The sequence below is a fragment of the Fusarium falciforme genome, chromosome 4, assembly GCF_026873545.1.
Source record: "Fusarium falciforme chromosome 4, complete sequence".
Classification (NCBI taxonomy): Eukaryota; Fungi; Ascomycota; class Sordariomycetes; order Hypocreales; family Nectriaceae; genus Fusarium; species Fusarium falciforme.
Genome location: NC_070547.1, coordinates 3,169,688 through 3,188,703, shown reverse-complemented (window position 1 = coordinate 3,188,703; position 19,016 = coordinate 3,169,688). Strand labels below are relative to the sequence as shown.

The 19,016-nt window shown below is 55.6% G+C and overlaps 2 protein-coding genes and 1 pseudogene across 3 annotated transcripts, besides 1 other annotated feature; all 3 read left to right on the top strand.

Annotated features, from left to right (window-relative positions):
• Nucleotides 1-262: 262 nt before the first annotated feature.
• On the top strand, nucleotides 263-4,099 carry NCS54_00571200 (Hypothetical protein; the record flags this gene model as incomplete). Its single annotated transcript, XM_053151203.1, has 5 exons — nucleotides 263-1,374; nucleotides 1,430-1,890; nucleotides 1,940-2,227; nucleotides 2,281-2,591; nucleotides 2,642-4,099. The coding sequence occupies 5 exons, from the start codon at nucleotides 263-265 to the stop codon at nucleotides 4,097-4,099; spliced, it is 3,630 nt and encodes a 1,209-aa protein (XP_053007178.1).
• An 837-nt stretch (nucleotides 4,100-4,936) lies between these two features.
• Nucleotides 4,937-9,544, top strand: NCS54_00571100 (annotated as a pseudogene). Its single transcript has 3 exons — nucleotides 4,937-5,727; nucleotides 5,793-8,315; nucleotides 8,374-9,544.
• Nucleotides 4,937-9,544: a sequence feature.
• Nucleotides 9,545-16,012: 6,468 nt separating this feature from the next.
• NCS54_00571000 (Fork-head domain-containing protein) lies at nucleotides 16,013-18,307 on the top strand (the record flags this gene model as incomplete). Its single annotated transcript, XM_053151202.1, has 1 exon — nucleotides 16,013-18,307. One exon carries the CDS (start codon nucleotides 16,013-16,015, stop codon nucleotides 18,305-18,307), a length of 2,295 nt encoding a protein of 764 aa, XP_053007177.1.
• Nucleotides 18,308-19,016: the final 709 nt, after the last annotated feature.

The window sequence follows — 19,016 nt, the reverse complement described above, 5'->3', positions numbered from 1 at the left end:
GGTGACCCTGCCTGTTGCGCAGTCTCCGCGCCGTTCTCATCTTTGCTCCACGGCGTCACGTCTCTTCACCCCAGGAGACGGCTCCCCAGAAGACGCCCTACCCATATCCAACCTGATCAAGTTCCTGATAGATCCTGTCTTTTTGGGCGGCATGCGAGGCATCCACTGATCCTCAATCTGCTTCTCCATCTTTGCTGATCTGGGAAACCCCAAAAGAACTGGGTCTTGACGCAAAACCGCCGACGATCGCGACCTCATCACAATGAACGCCGAAAAGTGGAGGAGGAGGACTCTCCCAACTCTCCGCACGACGCCCCCTGTCCCGATCCCTCACAATGGGAAAAAGGAGTCTGAGAATGGCGACGGCAAGAAGCCTCGCGTCTTCTCCAAGGCCCTTCGCTCTCTCAGCAACTCGTCCATGGAGTCCATGTCCCAGAGCCCTTCTCGAAACTCGACCTCCACGCGCCGTCTCCAGAAGAACCACTCCGGCTCCGGATCCATGATCGATAGAATTCACCGCCGAGTCTCGAGCGTGTCGCCCATGAGCGCATCCGCCCCCGAATTCTCCTCAATGCCCCCCGAGGTGCCTTATTCGTCCATGGAGGTTGCCCAATATGGCCCCCTTAAGACCGATGTCACCCTCCTCAAGGCACGCGCCGAATACCTCGTTCTCACCGACGCCTGTTTGGTCAAGTTTGGGAGCGCCGAGGCCGCAAGGGCTGTCTTCCCGCAGCTGGAACAGGGGGACGGCATGTTGAAGCCTGGCGGCTCCCCCTATTCTGCCGGCGGTAAGTCCTCAGCAGCAGATGTCCGTATGGAGATTCCTCTACGTTCCATCGTTGCTGTGTTCAATGAGGAAGGTTCAAGCCCTCGGTTCGGCATCGAAGTCTGGTGGTTTGCTCAGTGGCCCAAGCTGGCATACTCCAAGGCACACCTGTTCTTCATGCTTCCCAAGGACCGTGATGACTGGCTAGCCAGCATTCAAAGGGCCTGCAGGATGAACCTCAGACGATCACCACCTCCATCATTGATCCCCGGCAACCTCAAGGCCAGAATCAATCACATCGTCGAGACCACGGAGCCTGACGCGAACAACAGTCTCTCTAAGATCCTGACTTTTCCCGTTGTCAAGCGCACAATTGGGGCGCCCCAAAAGACCAACTCGGCCGAGGAGTCTCAGCACTTTGTGGACGGTCCCTCGTTTTACATTGTCATCGGACCATGCATGCTGTACTTCCTCGAAGTTCTCAAGGCAGATTATGGAACCACCCCCGGTGACCTGCGTGTGAAGGTTCAGTCCTTTGGCACAGTTTCACTCATCCGCTTCCGAGCATCTGTTGCGTCGCACGAACAGAGATTTGTCATGAGCTTTCGGTAAGTCACTGCAGGCCTTGTCCTCGTTAAACCCCTGGGTACTAACGTTGCTCAGACTTCCCCTCGGCCGCGAGAGCAGACTCGAGCTCGCCAGCGTTCACTATCGACGAGTCATTGAGGCCATGACCAAGGTAGATCGAGAACTCAAGCCCATGTGGCCGCAGCATCTGCAAAAGGCAATTTTTGACATCAAGGGGCTTCCCCCACCGCTCTCACTGACCTCAGGCAACGACTTGGGCGGACTGGAGCGAAGCTTGCACGCATACTGCGCTGCATTCAAAGTTCAAGTTCCTCGATGGACTATTGAATGGAACACGCCATCTCAACCCGCTTTTCGCTTGTTACCTTCAAGTGGACAGCCCTACTCTACACTACAGCTCCTCGCGCTTTTCCGAGCTTTGCGTTACAACAGCTACTTCAAGGAGCTCTCTTTCCGCAATATCGACTTGTCTGGTCTTGCTGGCAAGAAGGATTATTCTCACTTTGGAGATGCCATCGCCTACACATCTCTGAATGGTACAACTCACATGCTCTCGCGGTGTGCACAATTGACTAACTTGAGCAGGAATCAAAATCTCGGAAGAGCACTATGATCTTTTGATGCAAGCATCCGTCCTCAGTCAGGAGATGCACGCTCTGGCTTTCTCGTCCGAGTCTATTCGTAGCATGGACCTGAGGAACATCCTGGGCTCTCAAAGTACGGTTCGACGCTCCAAAGATCATGAGGGTGCTCGAAGAGTCAGCTCAGAAGTTCTGCGCCCGATCCTCATGTTGTTGAGGCGCCAGGCTTGCCTCTGTCACAGCATCACTATGGCCGGCAACCTCCTTGCCCCGGCCGATGTTGAGGAGCTATGTTAGTTACCCTTTCTGTCGACTACCCCTGATTGTTTATTAACCTTTCACCAGCCAACCTCCTCGTCCTCGAAGATGTTTACATGAGAAAGCTCGATCTAGCAAATTGTGGGCTTGGCGATGAGGGTCTTACAACTCTATGGACTGGTATCGCAGGCCAGGGCACCAGCCTACAGCACATCGACACCTCCGAAAACCAAGGCACTGTCAAATTCGAGATTATTTACGACGCTCTCAGCCAACTCCAGGTCATCAAGAAGCTCAACATTGCCGGAAACACCCGCATCCCGCTAGATGTTCCCTTGTTTGACGAATCGGCCTTGCACACTTGGGCCCTGGAGGAGCTTGACTTGTCTGGTATTGCAGTGAGTAGATGCCCCATCTACCAGTTTGAATCAAGACTAACACGCCCTAGCTCAATGCTCCAACAGTTGACATCTTGACTGGGTACCTGGCTTCACCCAGTTCGGACAACTTGCGAGTGCTTCGCCTGAGTAAATGCGGCCTAACAGGAGCTCAAATAGCCCAGATGTTCTATGCTATGGGCCCTGCCAGACAAATAACACTTTACATCAATGGCAATCGCCTAGATGAGGGTATTGATGACATGTGCGCAGTCATCACTGAGGGTTTTGGCCCATGGGGTCTATTCATTCAAATGGTAGAATTCGCTTTGGAGACGAACTACATCAAGCTATTGAAAGCGCTCACGGTCAACACAACGATCGAGTGTCTGAGCTTGGCCGGCACAGCCACCCCCGACTCTGCCAGCGAGACAGCCTGCAAGGCACTCGCAGACCTCTTCTCCAACAACAACACCATCAGATTCCTCGACCTCTCTGGCTTTGATGCCAAGCTGGACGAGGGTCGCCTCGGTCGACGCTTCTCCAAGGCTTTGAGTGGGCTTCGATCAAACACGCGACTCGAGCACCTCCGCGTACGAAGCCAGATGCTGAACGTTAATATTGGTGATCTGGCAGAGGCCATATCTGCCAACAAGACGCTCCACAGCCTCGACTGTGAGGGCAATGACTTTAATCTCTCTAATTTCAGGCATCTCGTGAAGCATCTTAGCGATAGCACGACGATTCGTTATTTCTCGGCATTTTCGGATCGTGATCTCGCACAGACTATTCAGAAATCGGTCGACAACGCTGTGGCTGCTGCCACTTCCACAGCACGCAGACAATCGATGATGTCTAGGCTGCGGCATGACAAGGTTCCCCCGAGCATCAGTCTCCCTCTTGCGCAGCAGCTGAGAGATGGATGGGAGGACTCGGTACAAACGCAGCAACAGGTTCTGGAAAGGAACCGGCTGCTCTTTGAAGCAGGGGAAGACGGTCGAAACGATTCAGGAGAAGGCTTCCTGTTTAGTGACGGCGAAGAAGACTTTTCCAAGGCATTCGGCGGGCTTGCGCTGAAATCATTCGAGGCCAAGCGGGCACAGACACGTCGGATGTCAAACCCAACTCTGAACCCGAAGAGGGCTAGTACCATATCTCTGGGGGCGACTCGCCTGGTTGGATCTTCCTTTGATCCTAGCACCAGAGTATCAAGATCTTGGTCAAGATCTTACTCGATCGTCTCGAGCGAAGGGGGCATGAGTGCGACAGGCGAAAGCCCAAGCACAGGCTCAGCAGTCCCGACACCCCCTGAGGTTGAGAGCCCGGTGGATAAGGAGTATCTGCTGGGCAACCCGGAAGAGACTCAGGCGGCCCCTCTGGGGTCCCCCGACAACGACTACACATTTGCCGATCCCCAGGACACAGAATTCGGGCTGGAGCTTCGAGCTCACCGAAGGTTCTGGAGCGATGAGGCTGGATGCATTGAGGAGGAGGACAATGGGATTCAAGTTGATGAACGGCGTCCATGAAGCATGGATAAATGAAGTAATGGAAACAAACACATGTACGAAGGAGCGGATATTTGACCGGCCTTTTGCGATCATTTTTTTGGAGTTCTTTTGTTGTAAGAAATCTGGCAAGCAGCAGGCGTTGAAAGGATCTATTGATTGGATGGGGGTCTGGATTTGCTGCTTATACTCACTCTTGATACCCTTCGCGAGTTTTCACTTAGACAAGTCGACTTCATTGTTTTTAATGAGTAATTGATTATGTATAGTCTGCGAATTACTGTGCCGGTTGTGAGGATGCACGAAGCGATTCAGCCATGAAGGTCCAGCTTTGCAACACCATGACTTGCGCATTCACAACCGCAGCAATACAGCGTCGTCATGAATGTATGCACAATAACACAATAGCCGAGCATCCAATGTCAGTACCACGCCGCAATAACTCGCAGAAAGTCCGCCAATCCCTGCCTGGTCCAGGGGAGCCCAAGCTACTCCGTACCTCAAATTGCTTTGGGCCCAAAGCACCACTGAGAAGGCGGCGCTCCACGGGGGTGACCCCACTGGAACCTTTAGCAACCTGCCTGGCCTGGCGAGACGCTAGGTCGTCATCACCAACCAAGCCACGCTCGGGCGCTCTCTCGCTCTCACTCTTGTTCCCTCTTAATCCTCCACCTTCATCATCAAAACTTCCATTATCACCCCCAAGTGGATGCCCTCCATCTGCTCTACGCATGCCATTTGAGGGCTTCCGTCCTTTCGTATTCTAATCTTTCATATTTCTTACCTACACTCTCTATCAGTCCAGTCCTCCCGGAGCTTGTACGCTCCAACCGCGACGTCGTCAACCCCCCGATTTAGCGTCTCCCCCTCGAACGAACGAGCTTCATACGTGGTCTTGACAACGGAGGGTTACCACAACGGCAGCGCTCGCCCGCCATGTACTCCAACTCCAACGCCTTCCTAGGCGGAAATAGCCAGCGACCCGGGCAACAACAATATGGTGGAGGATCGTTCGGAAACTTGGGCGCAGGCCAGCAGCAACAGCCCAGCCAGCAGCCTGGCCCCTTTGCGCCCCAGCCTACCGGCTTCGGACAGGCTCCTCTGCAACAGCAGTTCACTGGCTTTCCAATGCAAGGCCAGGGACTGCAGCCGACTCAGCCGCTCCAGCAGCAGTTTACCGGCTTCCCGGGACAGCAGCAGCAGCAGCCTCAGCAGCAACAGAGCTTCCAGACCGGCGCTCCCCCAATGCCGTCGATCCCGCCGCAGTTCCAGCAGCAGTTTCAACAGCAGCAGCAGCAACCTGGATTCCAGTCGAGCCAGCAGACCTCCTTTTCTGCCTCGCCGCAGCAAGCCTCTGGCCCTTCTCAACCGCCGCCTCCGCCCATGAAGCCCCAACCGACTGGGTTCACCGAGATGGCCGCTTCCTTCCAGACCGGCGGGACTGCGAAGCCTAGAGGGCGCAGGGCAGAGAAGCAGCAGCCCAACAAGATCCCCAACATCCGACTGACCTTTATTACAGCGCAGGACCAGGCCAAGTTTGAGACCTTGTTCAAGTCTGCTGTCGGCGAGGGGATGACAATGTCAGGAGAGAAGGCGCGCGACCTGCTTATGCGCTCAAGGCTCGACGGCGACTCTCTGTCGCACATCTGGTGAGTATTGGGTTTATACTTTATATACTGATTTGCGATCTAGCAGTTGGACTAACCTGACATAGGACTCTCGCTGATACCACTCGTGCCGGTCAGCTGTACTTTCCCGAATTCGCGCTCGCCATGTACCTGTGCAACTTGAAGCTCACTGGCAAGCAACTGCCACCATCCCTTCCCGAGAATGTCAAGAACGAGGTGTCGAGCATGGTGGATATCATCAGCTTCAGCGTCGCCGACGAGGGAGGCAGCAATACCCCAGCTCCAGATATCAGGACCAATACCGCGACCCCCCCTACGATCCAGCAGCCTCAGCCTCAGGCGTCCAACTCGCAGCTGCTCCAGGCTCAGATGACGGGTTTCCCTGGACAACAGACAGGATTCGGGCAACAGGGCGTCCAGTCTCAGCCGACTGGCTTCGCGGGGATGCAGAACAACCCTCAAGCTACTGGGTATAGTGGTCCTCGTCCTCCAATGCCCCCCATGCCTACAGGTTTTGGTCAATCGCTTTCGCCCGCTGGGGCTGGTGGCATGGCTGCTCCCTTGAACGCCCAACCCACGGGTCGCCCGGGTCAATGGGGTCTGGTCAACGCTCCTTCGACTGGTCTCCCCAATATCGATGCTCTGCAGGCTCGTATGATGCCCCAGCAGGGCCGAGAGGGTGGTAACTTCACCACCCAAGGCCTTCAAGGAAACGCTGTCATCCCCTGGGCAATTACTAAGGAAGAGAAGACGCGTTACGATTCCCTCTTCAAGGCTTGGGACGGCCTCGGCAAGGGTTACATCGGTGGCGACCAAGCCATTGAGATCTTTGGCCAGAGTGGACTTGAGAAGCCCGACCTAGAAAGAGTCTGGACACTGGCAGACCATGGCAACAAGGGCCGCCTTGACCTTGACGAGTTTGCTGTTGCCATGCATTTGATCTACAGAAAGCTCAATGGATACCCCCTGCCCAATAATCTTCCTCCAGAGCTCGTGCCTCCTTCGACACGCAACTTCAGCCAGTCGATTGGCACCCTCAAGTCGATGCTTCATGACGAATCTGAGTTCCGGACCAAGTCTGGTGCTGCTTTGCTGCCTCAGAAGACGGGCGTGAGCTACATGAAGAACCGCTCGTTCAGGGGTGCTCCCGCTGGAGCCGTTGCGGGCCGAAAGGATGCCACTGTCTTCAAGAACGACGATGAAAAGTTTGGATACAGGTCTAGTGCTCGTCGTAGGGTTGGCAACAACTCTCCCCGGCCTGACTCCCCAGCATCCGTCGCTTCCAGCGATGATCTGACCTTGGACCAGCTGAGGAAGAAGATCAAGGAGAAGGAGGTCCTTTTGGATGCTATGGATTTCGCCGATGAGAAGAACCATGAGGAGGACGACATCCTTGACCGACGAGACCGACGTGAGGCGGAGGAGCTGTATCGTCGCATCCGTCGCATTCAAGAGGACATTGACTCTCATCCTGATGCTGCTCTCATCAGTGGAGACTCTGATGCGGAGAGAAGAGCTCTCAAGCGCCAGCTCCAGAACCTCACAGACAAGGTTCCAGAGCTTGCCTCTCAGGTCCGAAGAACCGAGAAGGCCATCATGGAGGCTAGACTCGAGTTGTTCCGCATCAAGGACGCCAAGGCCCATCCCGGCAGTGGTACTCCCATTGTAGGCACTGGGCCTGGCGGCACTGTGACCGAGTCCGATCGACTCAAGGCTAGGGCCAAGGCCATGATGCAGCAGCGAACTGCCGCCCTGACCGGAAAGAAGATTGATGTTGGCACTGAGGATCTCGATGCGCCCAAGCGACTCGAGGAGGAGAACATCAAGGTTAAGAACGAGAAGGAGAGCAACGAGCGCATGGTCCGTGATGTCGAGGAAAGCGTTCGAGACTTTGCCCGAGGTATTGAGGATAGCCTTAAGGAGGGCGGCCGTGATAGCACTAGCGAGCACGAGAAGCGCCGATGGGAGGATGCTCTCGGTGTCGAGGATGAGGTTCGTGACTTTATCTTCGATCTCCAGCGTGAGAGCCGAGCCTCTCGGGCCCGCGCTCAAGACAAGCGACCCGCACGGAGCACAGCCGCCGAGGAGGTTCGACCGGAGCGTGTTGCCAGTCCCCGGATCGAGAGCCCCGCGTCCACCTCTCGCACGGCTACACCCTCTGCCGGAGGATCCTACTCGGCTTATAAGACTCCTGAGGAACGCGCTGCTTTCATCAAGCAACAGGCTGAGCAGCGTATGGCTGAGCGCCTGGCTGCACTTGGCATCAAGGCCCCCACTAAGTCAGGCGAGACAGCTGCTCAACGTATGGAGCGTGAGAGAGCTGAGCGAGCCGCGAAGCTTCGCCAGGCTGAGGAGGATGATGCTCGCCGAGAGGCTGAGCGACAAGCCCGTCTCGCGGAAGAGCAGGGTATCCCACCACCCGCCCCTGAGCAGCCCAAGGCAGAGGCCAAGAAGCCCCCACCTCCACCCACTCGACATCGTGGCAAGCCTGAGGCGGATTTCGACGCCGCAAAGAAGGCTGAGGAGGAAGCTGCTGCTGCGAAGCAGGCCGAAGAAGAGAGGCTCGCTCGGGAGCATGAGCAGCAACAGCGTGAAACGCAACAGATGGAGTATGTATCACCCACCTCTTACACAATTACGATGAGACATTAGCTAACACCCTTGAAGGGAAGCAGCAAAGGCACAGGAAGATGATCTTGCTCACGAGCGAGAGGCTGCCGAAGCTCGTCTCAAGGCCCTCGAGGAGCAAGTGCGACAAGGCAAGCTGCGCAAGGAGGAAGAGAAGAAGCGAAAGAAGGCTGCTCTGGCAGAAGCCAAGGAGAAGGAGGCCAAGCTTGCCGCACGACGAGCCGAGATTGAGGCTGCTCGCCAGCGTGAGCTTGAGCTCCAGCGTCAACTTGAGGCCATGGACGACGACAGCTCTTCATCGGATGATGACGAAGGTCCTCAACAGATCACTCCCCAGGCTTCGACACCCACGATGGCCGGCAGTCAGGTGGCCAGTCAAGAATTGGAGAGGAAGCCATCGCCTCCTCCAGCTGCGGCGGCTGTCTCCCCCCCTCCGGCGGTCATCACATCACCACCTGCTGAGAGTGAGAGCAAGAATCCATTCTTCCGGATGATGTCCCAGTCGAACGAGCATGCGGCTGCTGCTCCTGCTGCCGCTCCACAGGCGCCTCCCGCTCCAGCTGCGCCCGCGCCTTCTGCACCGCAGCCTGATGTCTCTACGAACCCCTTCCACCGTATCACTCAGAACCAGGAGGCCAAGGCTCCGGCTGCACCTGCGGCTCCTGTCTCGCGCCGTCGTGCGGACACAGATGACTGGGGCTCCGACAAGGACGATGACTCTGACGATTCTGACGATGACCGTCCCGGCGGTGGAAACGCGGCACAGCTGGCATCGATCCTGTTCGGCACCATGGCGCCTCCCCGCCCTCTGTCGGCAGCCGGCAGGGACTCGGCGACGGCTAGCCCAGCTCCCCCAAGCGTCAACTCTCCCATATCTCCTCCCCCGGCACCGCCGTTGCCCACTGCTGCTGCACCACCACCTCCTCCGCCCATGCCTGAGGGTGGTGTCCCCATTGCGCCGCCGCCTCCTCCTCCTCCCATGCCCGGATCCGATGCACCCTCGGCTCCTCCGCCACCACCCCCTCCGATGCCTGCTGGTGGAGCCCCACCTCCTCCGCCGCCGCCGCCCCCTGGAGATGCGCCAGCACCTCCTTCGGGGGGAGGCAGACCTGCTGGTTTCCTGAGCGAGATTCAGATGGGCAGGTCGCTCAAGAAGACGACAACCAGGGACAAGAGCCAAGCGGCGGTGGCTGGGCGAGTTTTGGACTAATAGGATCGTGCGCGTAGGTAGATAGATAGGAAAGGGGACTCGGGAGAGGTGCAACGTTGAGCAAAGGGATGTAGAGGCAGGAGGTAGTGCAGTGGAACGCGGGCAATGGTGACCTCAGCGGTTTCAATATGTAATTGTGAATATTTATTTGACTAGGAATGGGTTTTGGCTTGAGTGATGTCTGTCCCACGTGGGGCGAACATTGCGAGCGTTCGCCGTTGTGCTCCGTGATAAAGCAACCAGCCGGGTTCACGATGATGGCCTCGGCCGGCATTCAGTAGTCAAGGTGGTGTCCCTTCCGACAAAGATCGGTTACGATACCTCGGTAGCCTAGAACAGGTGGTGCCACGCGGGCGTTTTCTTATCATAGTTGGGGAGGTCTCAGCCATGTCCCAGCCACTGCATCGATTCACGTTGTTGAAAGATGGGGACGGATGTCTTGGAAGCTCAGGTGTCTGGGTGTTGTGGGGGCCTATGACAAGCGGGCGAGAAGGGATCAGGTCAGTGTGAGTCTGGAGAGCCCATGGTGGTTCTGCACAATCCCTCAGTGTGGTAGTGCAAGTGGACGTGTCAATTAGTATGAAACATGCAAGAGAAGTCGAGGTTCGTGATGCATGGAAGCGAGGTGCGAGTAGAGCAGCAGGCAGGGATGTAGAGCAGTGCTCACGGCTGCCTCATTCCTAACGACCGGTGGTGCCTTGGAAGGCCCATGGCCCATCATGCCGGCGCAGTAGTGGGTGAGATAGTCTAGAGTATGCTACGGGACCGAGGCCAAGGCCGAGGAAGACTCGACTTGTCAAGTCGAGGGCGATGTTGGACCGGACTGGAGTGAAGGCAGGGATGATGACAGGCAGACTCAGCTGGAGAAGGTCGATACAGACAGTAGCAATGTGCAGTGCTAGTGTTAGAATACGGAGTATAGCTCCATGAATGTATACGGAACTTCCGATATAGCTGCAGGGATAAATTACCTATATCGGAAGCTTCCACGATAGGTTGGTCTACATGGCGGGTCTCACGGCGCAGATGCAAGCTGATCCAAGGGGGTCAATCATTGACAGCAAGGAATATTCCTGGGACGAGAGAAGAAAAAAGCAAGGCAGAAGCACGAGAAAAAAAAAAGAAGGAAACAAAATGAATGATTCTCTATCATTAATGGCGAGACGCTCAGATCAGATTGTGCGAGGAGGGGATGGCCGTTAGCTCGGAGCTAGATGAGTTGTCAAGGACCGTGAATCTCGCCAAAGAAGGAAATCCTGGTTCCACGGCAAGATTGGCATCTCATGCAGGCATCGGCAGATGAGAGCTGACTCTGACTGCCCTTTCCTTTTCTTTTACTCCGTAAAGGAATCCAAATGGAAGAATGAAAATCATTTCCAACGGGCCTATCCCATCCCATGGGGCGGGAGGGTCCCGGTATGCCGGGGGAGGGGGCTCTACCAACGGGCGAATGGCCTCGAGGAGCGTGTTCGGTGTGGACACCAATTTAGATTTCGTGAAGCACGGGATCGCCTCCAAGGCTGGGCTGGGCCGGGCTGGCTTTTGCTTGGTTTGGCTTGGCTGGATTGAATTGAATTGGTTTGCCCAACGGCCGGGCTGTCATGATGTCACGGCATGGCATGGGCATCAGTCGAGGCGAGCAGAACACAGCAGACATATAGAAAGGGGGACGGATGGAAAGGGGCGAAGAGGGGGGCGTGTTCACGAGAAGGATGAGCGGTCAATTGCATGCATTACTTGGTTTAACAGATGGAACTCGGCTCAGGGTCCGTTGACAGACGATAGAGGAGAAAAAAGTCAGGTGAAGGAACAAGTCAGAGGGCGGTCGCATTTTGGGTTATCCCATCATTCCTCTCAAGTGTACATCTTGCCAGAAACGGCAATGTGTAAATAGTCGGTCGAGTCAATTGGAGACGAGACGCGTCTTATCTGACGCGTCGGAACCCAACTTGATGCCTACATCCGATGACACGAACACCATCGAATGAACCACCACATGGCTTGCAGCTGATGATGGATGGATGGATAGACACATATAGCTCATCATGACGAGCGAATAGCACCCGGATGTGCCCCCTCCTCTCAAAAGGCCAGGCATGGAACATCCAGGCTTGGAGGGACCGTCTCCAACCAAGGAGATGCCTCCGGAACGTGCACAACCCGACAGACAGACGGCATTGTCGTGCCATTAACAAACCATTCCACCACTTTTCACTCTGACAGCTGAAACTGTCGGTCTCGTGGTCCAGCTTCCAACTGCCGCCCCCCGGTCAAGGTCGAGGTTGGGCTGCGGCACTTGGAGGGAACAAGAATGAACCGTAACAAACTTTGGAGCCAAGCAAGGCAGCTAGTTCTTTCTCGGGAGGGCTGTGTAAAAATAGGGCCAGCGTTTCGTCATCACCTAAAAGCCGGATTTTTTTTTGGATTTTTTTTTTTTTAATGAGGGCCCTTGAGCTTAAACTTGAGTCGCGGGTTCATTACGGCAGAGCGGGACATCCATGCCAGCTGCTCCGTTTTGCCGAGATACAGACGGTGACTCCGGGAGCTGAAGTGAGGCTGGGAAATATGCAGATGATGATTGTGAACCAGATGTTGGTTCTTGCTATCCTGAATACCTTGACCTTGTTTCAAGTGGCCATACTCTCTAGATAGGAAAACCACCAAAAGATCTGATCTGATGCTTCCAACTGCTCCTGCTCCTGCTCCTGCTTGATCTGATGGAGGGATGCCAACGACCCCCACCTGCCGAAACGGGCCTGGGCGTTTCTCCACAGATAGACCCGACACTTGTTGGAAGCCTCCATCTCAGCTCTGCCTTGATGGCTTGGCCTCGGCCTTTGTTGTCCCCTTGCTTCGACTAGGACGGGCAATCAGCGACCCTCAAGCAGCCCATGTTCGCCTCGAATTGAGCCTGAAGATACGCCACAGGGTCCCCCTCTTTCTCCTTGCTCCCCAAAGCCAAGCCAAGAAGCAACCCCAATGGGACAATGAAGGTTCATCATCTCGACTACTGCAAGGGGAGCTTGTGATATTGAACTCGGGCCTCACTCTGGTTTCAAGCTTTGTTCTAAATAAAAGACATCATGATCTCTCAATGACGATGATCAAACTGCCGGGCCGGGCTCCTCAAGGCCGACCTCGGTCGGCGTCGGTCACGATGTTCCAGACGCCTCGATTCATCTTCTGAGAAACTCAGCCCAGGCACCACCACCAAACTTCAGACCCTGGGGATTGGCGGTGAATGATTGGCTAGGGAGCGTTCCAATCCAAACAAGAAAAGTGTCAGAAGACGCGTCTGGCCCCTACCGAGACGCGTCCCCTCCTCCTCCCTCTTTCCCTGCTGCAGCTAAGCTCTCAGCAGTATCCATCAAGAGGCCATTCCCAGATGCCACCCACACTTCTCGCCCATGCGCCCGCGTCCCCCGTAGGCCGCCGTTCACCGGAGACGAAGACACCCTCCGAAGCAGAGAAGCAAAGTCAAATCAAAACGGTCGGCCTCTCTCTCCCTTGACTGCCTCTCTTGGCATTCCTCCCTGACCACGGACAACCCCCAATCACACGGCCTCTCTGCGACCCTGGGCGGAACCACAGGCCGCAGCATGTTGCAGTTGTCTGCCAGTTCCGCCCTTGCCTTGCTGGGGAGCATGTGCGTGTGAGACGGGGGCGGAGAAGGATGGACAAGCATGAGGGAAACGGTGAAGCGAGACATGGGTTACAAGTGGTGCAGAAAACGGAGCCCACGAGTTCACAAGAGAAGAGCCAACAGCTTGATCGATTCGGTGGAGTGGAGTGGTCAGCACCCGAGACGGTGTCTTCTATCGAATTGTGGCTGGCTGTGCTTGACGAGAATAGCAGTATGGCGTTCTTGCACAGATTATGCCGTCTTTTCCTTTCTGCCCTTTCAATCTTGTGTGTAGCCGCCCAGCTCTCAGAGGCGAGACAAAGACAGTAGTGTCTCCCAACGGTTATTGAGATGGAGGCACAGGCCAGAAGAGGAGGCTATAGACATTATGACTGTGTGTCGTCGCATTGTGAACCAGATCACACACACACACTTTTACTCTGACGGTCAGATCTTGGGGGTCTCAGCCCATCCAAGGTCGAGGTCCGAACTCCGAAACCTCCCAAGGACAAAGCCCAGACAGGCACGGCGGCGTTTCGACTGGTTGCAAAAGGATGCACCTCTGTTTTTGAGTTTCTTCCATGTTCCCCTCTTCGACAGACCCGGGAGCATCATCCCACAATTGGCCTTCCGCATCCTGCATCCATGGCCCGCCCGTGATCTGCTCTCGCATGTTCTGGCGCCACTCTCAGGCCCTCAAAGGCCCAACGAGAATTGACTGACGGCGACGGAGAGCACGGAACGTCTGGGAAAGAGACAAAAAACCCGCCCGGCTTTTCCAGCGAGTGGACGTCGAGATCGAGATCTGACCCATCATCCCCCTCTCTCTCCACCACGCGAAGCCAAGTTTCGGCCAACGACGCCTATCATCCATGAACATCATCTGCTGCTTCTGCCCTCTGTGTGCCGTCCACGATTGTAAAAATCATTCATCACCCATATGGTCTCTCAAGAGGTCGCATAGCACTAAAAACGAGAACATTCTCTTCCTTTTTTTTCTAATCTTGTACAAAGAACAAAAAACACATGATGCATTCCGGCGGCCAGCAGACGCGACCCCGTTTCGCCTTGATCGTAGTCCTCGACATTTCTTTTGTCCTGGGAAAAGAAATCCATCCAATCCCCGTGCTGCGCGTCTCTCCAAATCCAATCAGAGGCTACGCGCGCGTCGAGGCCGACACGGAGGGTGCTGCACTATGGACCCTTTTGGCTGGCTGATGATGTATGATGGATGCATAAACCCAGCTGGCTCTAGCTACTTTTACGGCAGTAAAAATCGAGGATGGATCCATGCCATTTTCACGCTCATACTTGCACGCACTCGCACACACACACGCATCGTGACCCCTGCAATCGCGGCGCACGCACCGCACGCCCCTAGTAACTTTTTTCCTTCTCTGCCTATCCTCTCCCATCCTATCCTTATCCTATCCCCACACCTTTTCTCTCTCGCGTCACTTGCTCTCTCTCTTCCATCCTCTCCCATCACGCTCTTCTTCGTACTCTCCCTTTGGTCGGTCAGTCAGTCGGCGGCGCAAATCCCCCCCCATTCCCGAAACACCCATGCCCCCATCTTGCACGCCCTATCATTAGCTGCCCGTGTAAAGCTACAGTAAACCAGCTCTCTCTCTCTCTGCCGGTTCCTGTTCTTCCTCTTCTTCTTTCTCCATCTCCTCACTCTCGATAACCTGAGGACGGGTGCATCTTCGGCCAGGCAGGCTCATCAGACTCCCCCGGTTTCGCGCCCGCCGCCGATTGATTGTCGCGCCCATTGCCTACCCAGTAAATCTCCGTGCCGCCTCTCACTCGCTCATCAACTCGTGTCGTGTCAGCCCGGACGCCTCCCACCCAATCCCCGGCACCGCGCTCATCATCCTCCCTGCGCCGAGCTCCACTGGGGCCTCTTGCACGGCGGCCAAGCAGAGGCAGAGAGCCAAAGAGGGAGAGGACCACTCACCTCACCACCCACAGCCGGCCCAGGCCTGCCTCTCTTTCCGTCTCCAGCAGGTCTTTCTCTCTGGTCCTTGGCTGAATCATTCAAGCAACCGCCGCTTTCCACACCTCACATTCTCTCACTCTCTCCACGTTCTCTTCCTCTCACTCTCTCTCTCCTTCAATCGATATCCATCTCGCCTCTGATCATCAGGGTTACTATATTCATCCGCCAGTCAGATCGCACCGGCTCTGCTCTCATCTCGCCCATCTGCCGTGCATAACTCTCGCGTGTACCTAAGCATCCCCATCCATCCAGCTTCTTCTCCCGCTCTTTTCCCTACTTCGACCGCATCTTTCCCCTCTCCTCAACGTCTCTCGGTCCAGTCCAACTCGTACCCGACCAGATCTTCGCGACATCCCCTACTATAGTCAACTCAACCCCCAGCATCGTCCGTCTGTTTCGGCGCAACTCTTGCCCACCGCTGCTTCGACCGCCTACTGCATTTGCTTCTTCCTCCGTCTCGCCTAAGACGCCATTGGGAGAAAAGGCAGATGACCCCAGATACCGGCAGCTTGTCCTATTGAACGCCTCAAGCAAAGGTCACGGCAGCCCTGTCATCGACCGCCCCACAACTCATTAACAGATTACACGGTCCATCCAAGTGAGTCTCGAGCCCTTTTTCTCCTTCTCTTCCTTGCCGTCATGCACACTCGTCCCATCAGGCTCTGCCGGTGTCCACCTCTTACATCCCGTCTACGACGTTATCTTCTCCCCATCCCCTCCCCTGGCTTGCTTGCTTGCTCTGCACTACCCGTCCCCGGTCTCGACTGACTAACCTCCGGCAAAAGTCAGACCGCAGTCCTCGTCTTCTCGCAATTGAACCGACCTCGAGCTTCCCATCCAGGCCACAATGGCCAAGCACACGCGTTTTTCGGCTTTGGACGAGCCAGTAGACATCTTCCAGGACGAGATCTTCGAGAGCGCCGCCCCTATGACCAGTCACGCTCCCATGCCCTCAGTCACAAAACCCAACCGACGACCCCTGACGAGCTCGAGCTCCAACGTCGTCTTCAACCCACCCGCCACTTCGCACAGCACATATTCGACCTTCAAGACAAGGCCGTCTTCCTCGTCACACATTCCCCTGAATTCGTCGCTCGGGAACAAGTTGAACATGGTCCCCATGGCTCCTCCATCAACCAGAGGCCACAGCGCCAACATGCCTCAAAAGGGGCCCTACCTATCAGAATTCAAGACGGGCCCTCAAAAGCCATCCATTGATATCAGCTTCGACTATGGAAAGGAGAACATTCGCCCTCAGCTCTTCCCGGCACCCCCCGCCGTCAACCTCCCGGCCGAAACCTACTACCGCAAGCCCAACGGCAAGCGAGCGCTCATGGATGCTGCTCCCATCAAGGACTCGAGGCCAGCAAAGAAGATCAAGGCTGAGCCGGCCGCCGCAGTCATTCCTCCTCCCGACGCCTTCCCACCCATCATCGATGACGGCAACAAGCCTCCTCACAGCTACGCCCAACTGATTGGAATGGCCATTCTCCGATCTCCTAAGAAACGACTCACACTTGCCCAGATTTACAAGTGGATCAGCGACAACTACTCCTTTTACAGTCCTTCCGATGCCGGTTGGCAGAATAGCATCCGCCATAACCTCAGCCTTCACAAGAACTTCAACAAGATCGAGAGACCCAAGGACGACCCCGGCAAGGGCAACTACTGGGCCATCGAACCCGGCACCGAGTCCCAGTTCCTGAAGGAAAAGACTACACGCAAATCTGCATCCGCCTCGGAGAATCTACCTGTCATGTCAACTCGGCTAGAGCCCTCGCGTTCGACTCGTGCCCCGATTCAGGAGCCTACTCTCCCTCCGCCCGTTCCCGTCAGCCAGGCTACTCTCCCACCCCTTCCCACTTCTCAAGCCACCATGTCGATGCCTCCGGAGTTGTCTTCGGATGCAACCATCCCGGTCTCTGATAACATTGGTCCCGAAGATGCCGCAGACAAGGCCGATAACGATGCTCCTCACGACTCCTCCCTCTACTCACCTCTTCCCGCTGCCATGCACTCATCACCTCCCGTCTCTCGGCACATGGAGCCCCGAAGCAACACTCCACCTCCTATCGCTCGCAACCCCGCCTCTTCCATCTCACGATCTCGCAGGCGCAAGTTTGCGTCCATGGATGACAGTGGATACATCTCTTCTCTTGATTCATCCGTTGTCCGACCCAACCAGAAGGCTTACCTACTGACCTCAGAGGCCGACCGCCCAAGGATGAAGGTTCGAGGCCGTGCCGAGGAGGAGATTGCCCGCCTGCGAGGATCCTCTCCCTTCAGCCCGACCAAGTCACGCTTCTGCCCGCCCGTTTCGTCCTCTCCGCTGCGACTTCACGACAATCAGATGCTTCCCCCGCTCACGCCTGTCATCAAGATCAAGCCTCCTGTTCGACCACCTCCCTCGGTCTCTCCCAACACCAACCTTCGACTTCACCGTGACAAGGTCCAAAGCATTCTCCAGTCGCCTATCCGCCGGGTTAGTGCCCTCGGTGGCCTCGGTGATATTGCGCCATGGAGTCCTGCCTTCAACCTCGATGACCCCGTCTACAGCTTTGACTGCGATGTCGTGAACTCGGCCGACTTTGAGGTTTTCCACGGATTGCCAAACCTCGAGGGAGATGCCTTTGCTGGCATCAGCTCAGCTGAGGCTGGATCCCCTGTCAAGCGTTCTGTCAAGCGTAATCGGTTGGATCGATCTGTCTCTACATCCGCCCTAGGCGAGATCACAAACTCTGCCGTCAAGAAGCCCATCGCTTCCGCCCCCTTGCTCAAGGCCCCCGAGCCGTCTGCTGCGTATGACAGCCCCAGCAAGATCTTTGAAGGCCTCAGCTCGCCATCAAGGATGTTCCAGCAATCCCCCATCAGGAACCAGTCCCCTTCCAAGTTTGCCAGCCTGCCAGATCTCCCTGCCGACTGTGACTGGCCCTCAATGATGATGGACCCTGTTGGCTTCATGAACCACGGTACGCCGGATGTCGCAAACTTTTCGAACCTAGACATCTTCAAGGGATTCGAGAAGATTGGCTCCGGATCACAAAACACCTCGAACGACAACGAAAACTCTACCAACTCTAACTCTGCCAACCCCAGGGGCAGCAAGCCCGGGCTGGGTCGGAGCTACTCTACTGCATTTTAAGACGCATATACCTATCCACCTACCCACCAGAAAATGAAGCGGCGGAGACGACAAACAACACAAAGCGTAATGATGAGATTAATGACTTGACGAAAAGAAGAAGAAAACCTCCAATTTCCTCCTCGAGAGACGGCCATGTCTGTGCTCCATTGTGGCTTGGACACGTTTGGATTTGTCCGGTATGGACTAGAACAGGGAGGCTCGGTGCTTGCCGGGCTCTCGGAAAGGCTTCGCGGCTGGCAGTTGACGACGATAATGACTTTCAGGCGCGGAGGGGAGTGAGAGCTCGTGAGGCTCGGGACACCACTGGATGACGATTGATTGATTGGTTGATTTGGCATGTGCGTTTGGTTTTGGTTGCGTTGATGTCTTTTTCCCCTTTGCTTTTTAACCCAACTTGCATGTCGCGTGTTTTCTTGGTTGCTCGGAGTTTGGATGGCCCCCGTGTGGCTCTGGAAGAATTGTGTACTCTACACCCTGCGTATGTTTGCGTGTATCCCTTTGTTACTAGGTTCGGAGAGAAGCTACCCGAGGCCAGCGTTATAACTACTATCCTTTTAACATGATGAATCATTTCTTTTTCTAGCTTGCTCTGCTTGTTAATTCAAGTATCCACATGCTTGTGCCAATACCGGTGCCAATACTCGTAGAGCCTTGGTCTGGGTTCTAGATCACAACTACGTGTTGGCTGACTCGAGTGTCCGAGACT